This window comes from Chaetura pelagica, unplaced genomic scaffold, assembly GCF_000747805.2.
Source record: "Chaetura pelagica isolate M959 unplaced genomic scaffold, ChaPel_1.0 scaffold433, whole genome shotgun sequence".
Taxonomy (NCBI): Eukaryota; Metazoa; Chordata; class Aves; order Apodiformes; family Apodidae; genus Chaetura; species Chaetura pelagica.
Genome location: NW_009952574.1, coordinates 215,850 through 226,133, shown reverse-complemented (window position 1 = coordinate 226,133; position 10,284 = coordinate 215,850). Strand labels below are relative to the sequence as shown.

Below are 10,284 nucleotides of genomic sequence, written 5' to 3'. Positions count from 1 at the left end.
TGGGTGCAACAGCGTGGGGGTAAAAAGCCACAACACTAAAGGGAATATATGATGAGCAGGAAAAAAAAAAATTAATTTTCTGCCTCTGAAGTTAGAGAATACTGAACAAGGCAGTCAAGAGCAGCACCTCTGAAGAATCCAGTTTGAAATGCACTTTGAGCTTGGCTTGATAAAGGCACAGAGCTAATAAATAATGGATTTCTTTTCAGCTGGCTTTATGCATTTAACATGGTGGTGTTGGTGTGTGTGGTATTTCAAATGTGTCATCCATTTTTAGCCACTAAACTGTTCAAGCTGGTCACTTAACCTGAGGAGGGAGAGAAAGAGAGAGAAGAAAATAAGAGCAAAATGTTTTGCTAAAATATTTATAATCACAAGATTGAAATAAAATAAAATATTTACATAGCTGTATATATTTAGCAGCTCTGACATTAGGCCACCTCTGAGGAGGAAGTCAGCAACCAGCTGCAGAAACCAGACATTTTTGCAAAGGTACGTAAGTGTAACACTTTTGCCAGCACCATCTTTTTAAACCCGTGACAACATGGAGTTCAGGCTGGTGCGCTCAGAGCAGCTGTGTGGTTAGAGCCCCTCAAAGAGTGGGGAATCAATATCCCCCAGGCAGAGAGAGGCAGATGTAAATTCAGGGACTTCTTTAGCAAGAAGGAGGAGGATGTATAAAGAAAGTCCTGCACACCACTGTTTGCACTGCAGGAGAGGGATGAGCCAAGGTAACCCTGGAGCTGCTGTGCCTTTGAAAGAAGCAAGGACTCTTTTAAAGGAGAGGTGAGAGCTGAGTGGGAGAAGACAAATATGTTTTATTAGGAAGAGAGCAGCTTTGACTTCTGGGTACAAGGATGTCATTGCTGTCAACTCCCTTCTGAGTAGGGATGGATTAGGTAGGATGTCTTTCCCTTTATCTTCAACAAGGTGATACAGAAGCTGACAGAGCTCTTGGGCATCAGGCACCCAGGCAGTATTTCCATGGTCTGAAGCAACGCAGGGACAGTGGAATAAGGAGACAAAGCTGATTCCTGGCATCCATTTCAGTATGAAATGACTGCCAAGCTGGAGCATGTCCAATGGAGATGTGTACTGCTAACTGGTACAGCCTGTGTTGTTTGGTACCAGTTTCCATGTTGAGACCTCCTGCAGATAATCCTGAAGTTGTATACCCTCCAAATCAGGAGGCAGTGACTAGGCCTACATAACAAACACAGATCAAGAACTGATCTCTGTCCCACAGATTGCATTCCCTGCAGTGTTGGCCAAGTTTAGACAATTCAGGAGAGAGAAAGGTGAGCTCCCTTCTATTTCCCATTGGTGAAAGAGGGGAGCAGGTTCCAGGTGGCACCTTCTGATGAAACGTCTCTAAAATTTCAATCCCTGTTGTTCAACTTGAATTTTTTAGTCTTTTACAGGCCCCATTTACTTTGACATGCTGATGGGTTAGAGGAGTGGGACTGTGCCCACATACCTTGCTGAGGCAGAGGGAGCTTTGTTCCCAGCTTCTGTCCTTGCTTTCACATACATCAGCAGCATCCAGCTGAGCTCAAACGGCTGCCACGTGAGGCCCAGCATCCCTCAGCTACAGAGCAGCTCCACCAAGTAGCACGTCCAGATAACCAAGGGCAGCCTCCCTGGGGCAGAGGACACAGCTGGACACTGCTGTAACACAGCACAGTGCTGACAACCAGTGGAGGAAGGAGGAAATGTGGCAGATGTGACTTGTGACATTTGTATCTCTGAGGAGAGATTTAGCACCTGAGGTTTTTTCCAGGAAGTCTTGGTACAGCACAGCATGCAGCATATCTACCCAGGAGAAATAAGCATGTGAGCTGCATTTGCTGCTTTCAGCCCTGTAGGCCAGGAGGCATTGGTTTCAAAGCCCCATGTTTTACCTAGTGCAGCTCTCTGTGCAGAGTGCCTGGTCTGCCCTTTACGCCCTGGTGCCATAGAGATGAGCCAACTAGGTCAGAGTCAGAACTAATGTTGAATCCCCACCCTAAATGCAGCTGTTGCTTGGGTGCACACGGCTGCAGTAAAGGAGTGACATTTGAGAGCTCTGGAAACTCGGCATCGCTGTTCATCTGTTGGACTGAAGAGTTTAAGGATTGACCTTTCATAGTTTTTTCCTCTCCAGAAGTTCTCTTTTTGAGATCAGTATCGTGTGGCACTCAGGGAATTACAGGTGTCTGACACTGTTGCATCTCCTTATCAACAGGGATGGCACAAGTACGACCAGCTTCAGCTTGGCTAAAGCTGCAGATAGCAGCACTAGGTCTTCTCTTGAGAAAGGGACTCATACGGGACTCATATGGGTACAAAATAGAGGGATGGGAGCTAATACTTTTTAAAAGTTCCATGAGGCCATCACCAGTGATTTGTTAGAATCATGTTGGGGTGATAAACGAGTAAAGCAGAAATGAAGGGTGACAACTGGTGAACAGGTTTTGGCTGCAAGACAGCAAATAAATAGGAGGGAATGAATCATTTCAGGAAAGTTGTGTGAGAAAATTGCTTGGTCGGGTTTTGCCCTGGCATATATATTCAAATATGTATATATTTATGTAATCAACATTAGGTTAGATTTATTAAGTCTCCAACTCTGGAATTGTTACAATTTAAAATGTCCTTTGCAACTCACATTAGGACATCCAGGAGGGAAAATAAATAATGCTTACAACTGACAACTAGCAAACAGATCCCTTGAGACCTGACCTCACACTTTTGTGCCTTTGTCTCCCCAACTATAAAATGGGATTGAATGCATTTTGCAAATGCTGGAGTTTTCTTGAGATTAAATTCATTTAAGGGGGGAGGCACAGAAGATGAAAGAAAGGCTTAGACTTGGAATCTGGTACATATCAGCTGAATCTGAGCAATACAGCTTTGTGCCCAGTATTTGCAAATGGGAAGTGTGTCTGTTTGAGAGTGTCTGTTAATTTAGCAGGGTAAATTGTTTCATATTTCATTTGCAGAGGAGATTATTATAAAACTGCTGAGAGTTCACTGATACAAACCCTTCAAAACAGCACAGCAATTTTGGAACATCTTGTGCAAAGGAACAGCACAGCTCTTCCCTCTTCTTGGGATATTGCTCTGCTTTGAGAATGGCCTTGATGACAACCTGCTTACATCTCTGCCAGTGTGCTGAGATGGGTTTGTGTCCCAGCTTCAGGATGACAAAGTTCCTGACCCTCCCCCTCAAACTTATGCTCTCTAGGTCAGGTATAAATATAGTGTTCTCTCTCCTCCTACCAAAAAATGCACCAAAACCTAGATATGCTGTATGTGCATTTTATTATATTTGTGATCAATAAGAGCTGTTACTGAACCTGCTCTTTTTAGATGTCTGTTAAGAGGCTCAGGGACTTCCAACGCCTGTACTTCCACAGCTCTGCTGGAGTGAGAAGTGGTCCAGGAGACCAAGCCTGGTCTCCAAACTTCTGTCTCTTCTTCTTGAAGTACAAGTTTTGTGCAGTGATGCTGTACAGTCCCACATCTGTGTTTTGCAGTCCCTGTAGCCACTGAGCTAAGAGCTGTGCTGTCATTTTTCTCTCAGTCTTATGGTTCTTATGTGACATTGTCTTTGCAGTTCCTGCAAAATTCTGCTTCATTTTAATTTGGCTTAGGATTAGAAATATTTCTGTTCTTAGTATCTAGCTATAACTGCTTTCTAGAAGAGCTTTTAAGATTATAGTTTAGGACAATTAGTAGGATTTCTAATGGCTGCCTTCCAAATATGTAGCTGTTGTCACACAGATTTTCTTGATAAACTGGAGACATTTTTTCCTGCTCTGGGAAAGGCAAGAACCCCATTGGCTTAATCACGTTACAGTTCTGTGAGGAGTTAATACTTATAGTCACAAATGGAGGACCATCCTTTCCTGTCTGCACGTAGAAGTTGCTACAGAAAAGGTGAAGTAAACTGTTTTTTGTGTTGTTGGTGAAGACAAGAAACAATTGTGGCAAGGGAATTTTTGGCTAGACAGAAGGAAATGCTTTGCAATGGCCAATGAAAGAGTTAAGGATTGGCTAGGGGGAAGGTGGTCTCTCCATCAATAGTGCTTCTCCAGACAGGTGCTTGTACATGACAGGAGCAGTTCAAGCAGAAGCATTCAGTACCACTTCAATTTGTGGTCTGTGATTCTCCCAGACCACAGCTTTGTTTCTTCCTCTCCTCATTTTTCTCTATTTAGAGCAACAGTTTCCACATGCTTAGTTGGGAGCTGCTGTCCCAGATGTCCCACTGAGGTTTCCCATTTCTGTGCCTGGGTTTATTAGCTGAAGTGTGGTGACACAGCTGGTCCTGTAACTATGCTTATTGCTTAGGATTTTTTTGTTGTTTTGCAGCTTTTTATTAATATAGTGTATATGGCTTTTCTCTCCAAGGAGCAGTGCTATTTCCAAACTTCCCTCCTGTGAATACTGTGTATTTCTAAAGGCAGGATTTCTCCCTTCCCCCACCAACCCTGCAGTTGTGGCTTCTCTTGCCTGTTGTACCCTTCACCAGCTGAAGATGCACTAGAGCTAAGTCCAGTTAGGCAGTCATGAATCTGGATCCTTCATCCTAAGGGATGCAATCATCAATAATGCTGAGTCTTTGTGCAACTAAGACTTTATGGTGTTGATGCTAGCTCACTTCACATCTCTGGCACTTCGTGGGTTATCTGAAAGTAGTAATTTTTGTATTAGAACCACTTTGTCAAATTGTCACGGAAGGTAGCTCTCACCTCCCATGTAGTAACATCAGTGCTGACCTCCTAGCTATTCAGAAGCAGTGATTTTCTGTCATATGATACCGGGATGCAATCAGCAAGATGGAAAGGCTTGAGTCAAGAGCTCTCCAGGGTGCACTGCTTTAATAAGATTTTAAAAAAACATCTGTAAGACAGTCCCCTGAGAATGAGGAGCCTGTTTTGCCAGTGAACTACAGGATGCAGCCCTTCAGTGGCTAGCAAGTGCCTGAAGTCTTTGTCAGCACAGGTCCCAGCTAGGGAGGTCTCTCACTTAGTCTAACCTTGGGAACTGCTTTCCTACTGGGAAAGCAGCCTGGCTTGTCACATCAGACTGAAAATCCCAGCAGGACTCCACTGCAGATAGTTTTGCTGCCTGCTTGCTTCCTTGTGTCTCACCTGTGGAGCTTCACTGCCTGCATGGATTGTATTTTGACTAGGTCTGCTCATATGGGCTTTGGGGCTCTTTTCCCAAGGAGGTAGAGGGTGATTTGGGATGGCAAAGGGGAGACAGGAGGACAGTGGCTCAAGCAGCTGCTGCCACTGATACTAGGTGACATTTGCTGACAGAAAGTGCAAAACCCCAGCAGTGTCAGTTGTACATGGCTAAAAGGTACCACACAGAAGATTTAAGTCCTGTGTGGCTAATATGTGAATATTTTGTCTTAAAGCTCTGGTGACCTGCCAGCCGGATGAATTCCAGTGTGGTGATGGGACCTGTATCCACGGAGCAAAGCAGTGTGACAAGGTGCACGACTGTCCTGACAACAGTGACGAGGCAGGCTGTGTCCAAGGTGGGTACAGCCAGCTCTGCGCTCCTCCCGCTCCACAGTATAGGCCTATAAGAGCTGTGGGCATTGGAAAGGGAAGAGGCCACACCAGGCTGCTTCCTGTAGGGAGTTGTAAGCTGTGCTGGCAATGGGGTCACTTGGGAGAGATGATTGTGCTGACCAGGGAGACTGCATGACCTCAAATGTTCCTTGCATGACACTCAGGTTTAATGTTCATTTGCTTAATCCCATCCCATTTCTGCTAATGCCACCCTCTCAAAACTTTGTCAGGCTTTTTGTTACTACAAGCCTCGTCTAACTTAGTTGCTTTCCTCTCTTGCCCAACATGACAGAGTCAGCATGTGAAAGTCCCAGCAAGTTTCAGTGTAAGAGTGGAGAGTGCATTGACGGAGGCAAAGTGTGCGATTCACATAGAGACTGCAGGGACTGGTCTGACGAGCCTCTGAAAGAATGTGGTACAGTACTTGCCTTCTACGTGTTGCTCCTGTTGTAACTGCTTCCCCTCTCTTCCATCTGGTGCTCACAGCTTTGAGTGTAACCACATGTAGCTGCTAATGCTATTTCTCACTCCGCTCCTCTTTCCTTGCCTTTCTTCTCTCGTCACCCTTCATATGAATATAATTAGTAGCCTAGTCTGATCATCTGTAAGTTTGAACTGTGCCCTTCTCAGCTCAGCTTTTCTTCTGGGAGGGATGTATGAACTGAGCACAGGACTAAGAATCAGGAATTTCCCCTCTCCCCAAAGATTAGTGCCATCCACAGCACAGACCAGTTTATTTAGCCTCATTGCCTAAATTATATTTGAATTGTAAGATGGTGGTAACACCGTAAAAATTTAGCATTGGGAACATGCTTTGAAGGTGAAAACACACAGAGGGGCAGCAATTACTAAGAGATTACTTCAGCCATTCCTGGGTTGCACATGTTGTTGCTGCTTCCCTTGGCACTGACAGCAGGTTGCTCTCTGCAGTGTCCTGCCAGCTCTGGGATAGCAAGAAGGCACAAGCCACCAGAGCCAGGTCTGCCTTGGGGCTGTCAGAGCCAGGAGAATGGAAAGCCCAGTGGGTATTGTGGGTACCAGCCCCAATCTGATACATTAGTCAAACACATTTGCTTTTTCCCCAGTGCAGATGTGTCTCAGACAGGCATCCCTTTCCATGACACCATGGAGCACCAGTAGCATGGAGCTCAGTGCCTGCCTCTGAAATAACTCACATTCAGGAAGAACTGTCAGTCTCTCTGTATCAGACAAGAAGTGTGTGTGCATGCCTAGTGAGGATGTTCTTACTTGTGCTTTCAGTGTGCCCTTGCTTCCTTCCACATTAATCCACATCTCCCTGTCTTTCTGAGTGGGTGTTGCAACTTGTCTGTCTGTGGAAGTCTCCCAACAAAGCTGGCAGCCCACTTTGTCTTAGGAGGCTGGGCAGTGGCATGGCATGGCACAGCTGGGCTTGGTGCTCACCCTTACTGTGGTGCCATGGCTGACTTGGTGCAGTCTCAGCAGGCAGTGAGTGTTTTTTGAGTTAGCAGAGAACAGTCCCCAAAGGAAAGGATGTGTAGTGACAGGACAAGGGGTAATGGTTTTAAACTGGAAGAGGACAGATTTACGTTAGATGTTAGGAAGACATTATTTTGTGTGAGGGTGGTGAGACACTGGAACAGTTTGCCCAGGGAGCTTGTGGATGCCCCCTCCCTGAAGTGTTCAAGGGCAGGTTGGATGGGGCTTGGAGCAACCTGGTCTAGTGGGAGGTGTCTGTGCTCATTCAAGGAGGTTGGAACCAGATGATCTTTCAACCCAAACCATTCCATGATTCTATGTGGATTGGTGGTAACACCCGTGCACAAATAATCCAGTCAGAAGCATGAGGCACAGGACATGCTCCTCTTGGTGTGTCTGTCTAGCTGTGTGCTATGCACTGTAATACCCCATGAGATTCCCCAAAAAAGCATGGCAGAAGACAGAACATCACCTGTCCTATTTTAGGCAGACAGTGAACATACTGCTGAAGTTTGGGTAACGGGCAGTGCCTGCCCAGCAGAAAGAGAACAGGCTACTGTCTGCCTGGCTCCTCAGCTTCTGTTGAGAAGTGAGACAAGTGAACCAGCACTTCCTTGATTTACAGTCTCTACAGCCATTCCATAGAGCACCTCTGAAACCAGGGAAACCATCTGAGTGAGGGTCTGCTTGTTAGCCAAAACAGCCTTTGTGGTATTTTGCAGAGAGCAGCTGTGCATGTTTATGACCCAGGTTGCTAAGGGCCGCTATGCGAGTGTAGGAGTAGGTGGTATCCAGTAATAAACACTGAACAGTGGGGACGCACAGTTTGACTCTGTGGACGCCATCTTGGAGTCTCATGAACTTGCTCTATTAATAATTTAGTCATATGTGTGTGTCTTTATTAGGAAGGTGAAAGCATCCCAGAGCTAGGATGGGGTTCCTTCTGGCATGGTATTTTCCTAGCCTTACTGACTTAATTGGCTTGTGGTTGTCACCATTTTCTTACAAGAGCACTGGTTTAATGCCTCTGCTGCACTGCTCACCTGCAGTGTGCAAGGAAGCAAGAAGTCAAAGATAAATGAAAAATTTGTCTTTGAATTGCATTATAGATCGAAGCAAATGAGTTCTGCTTGTTCTAGTGAGCCCACTATCCCTGAAATCCCTCAGCTTCTCTTCAACAGTCTTACTTAGGAAGAAGGATTTCTCTTCACTCTATGTAGGTAATTATAACAAGAAATGTTATTTCTGACGGGAAACCAGCTTTCCTCAGCCTCTCATTCAGTTCTAGTTACAAGGATCCATTTAGTCTCTTTTTCATTTCAGCACTTGAAAGCAGGATCAGAGAGGTGGCCTTGGATTAGAGAGGGACCCAGGAGAAGATGGGGGCTGTTGCTTCATAAATTGCACACTTGGGCTGATGCAGGCTGCCAGCAGAGACTGTCATGTGGGAGATGTTTGTGGGAGGACTGTATCTCAGTGCTAATGGAGTATCTCTGACAGACTGTACTTTGGTGCTTTCTGGAATTTTCACAAAGATCATTCCTTGGAGCTAGATGGGAAATAGTACAGTATTTCAAAATAGCTGGCTCCTGGGAGATGAGACTCTCCCAGCATGAATTATTAAAGCTCAGAGAGACTGTTCAGAAAAATCAACATGAACCAGCACATGGGGAAGAAGGAGTCTCCTGGAGAGAGCCCTTGGGTCCCTTGGAAGTTTCTCACAAGTGGCAGAACATGCTCAAAGCAGTAGCTCTCTGATTGGATGCAACACAGAGACTCACATATGCTATATCCCCAGGGCTCCCTGTTCATTTAGCCAATGGCTTTCAGTACAGATGATCCTGCAGTGTTGGTTTGGAATAGCAAAGAGCAAGAAGGTTACGTGGTGGTGGCTTCCTATCTGTCAAGTCAGTTGTGCTTTGTGGGGCCAACTCCTGGCTACCAAAACCTGATAGATACGGGATAGTTTCTGAGGACCTCAATTAATTTGATTCAGTTGTTAAACTAAACCTCCCCCCCCCCCTTTGTCATAGATGATCTGTTTATCCCTTCCAGGTATTAATGAATGCTCAATGAATAACGGTGGTTGCTCCCACATATGCAAAGACTTGAAGATTGGTTATGAATGTGAGTGCCCGCCCGGATACAAGCTGCTGGATAAAAAAACGTGTGGAGGTAATTTACATGCAAACAGCAGTCCCTTGTGTTTCACCATACAGAGATGTGATTATATTCACTTCAGCATTGCTCCATCACAGATGGTTTGATTGCAAGTTATTGATGGGTTTCAAACACTCCTTTCAGACATAGATGAATGTGAGAATCCAGACGCTTGTAGCCAGATCTGCATTAATTACAAGGGGGACTACAAATGCGAGTGCTACGAGGGATACGAGATGGACACCCTGTCTAGGAACTGCAAAGCTGTAGGTAAGATAGTGCCACAGGCACTTAAACTCTGCTTGCTCAACATTACAACTCTGATAAGGAAACACGCTTGCGGGGCTGAGGGTGGAGGAGCAGAAACAAAAGGAAACTAGCAAAGCAAGCAAGCAAAGACATTTCATTTCGAGCAGCACAGAACTGCTGCAGTGATAGCAGATGCGTCTCTAGGCAAGAACTACTTACTGATCATGCAGATCAGAATATATTAACAGTGTACAGAGCAAGATTACAGTCACTTGTTGGCTGTTTGAAGCTGAAGCTAGAAAAGAAAGTCTCTTGACAGGTGTTATTAAAAACAGTGCAGCAAAAACATGTAGTGGTAGTAGTATTAAAAGGAAGAAAACCTCCCAATTAAAGCTCAGTAGGTTAGCCACGCCTCATACACAAATTCCAACAGGAGTACCAGCAGTTTGCTCAACCTTGGTGCAAAAATGAGTGTTACTGTCAGAGGTATAGAAAGTTGAATTTTGCAAGACTGAGCATTAGCCATGCTAGGGGTTTCTTTAATGGAAATAACACGTCTCTTCGGGAAGGGAGAGTTACCTGCAATACAAAATTACTTCTCTAGTGTTATCCTGCACATCCATGTGGCCTCTCTCTTCCCAGGTTCTGTATGGTATGCATAGTGTCTTGCTGTCCTCATAAAGTCTGCTAGTCTCACACCTGCAGAATTAGGATTGACCCCAGTCTTGGGACACTGATCTGCTTGTTGGTTAGAAAATTCTGTTGTGGCCACAAGTCTGCACTGGGAGCCCTGCAGCATCATGTACTCCAGAGCTAGAACCTTGTTCTCTCTCTTGTCCCGCTCTTC

General features: G+C 45.2%; 1 protein-coding gene across 1 annotated transcript in view; it reads left to right on the top strand.

Annotated features, from left to right (window-relative positions):
- LRP8 (low density lipoprotein receptor-related protein 8, apolipoprotein e receptor) overlaps positions 1-10,284 on the top strand; it is a 68,924-nt gene that overhangs the window by 47,067 nt on the left and 11,573 nt on the right. The window contains exons 5-8 of the mRNA XM_009993588.1: positions 5,411-5,533; positions 5,863-5,985; positions 9,084-9,203; positions 9,333-9,458. Coding sequence (XP_009991890.1) covers positions 5,411-5,533; positions 5,863-5,985; positions 9,084-9,203; positions 9,333-9,458 — 492 coding nt within the window. The remainder of the gene's footprint in view (positions 1-5,410; positions 5,534-5,862; positions 5,986-9,083; positions 9,204-9,332; positions 9,459-10,284) is intronic.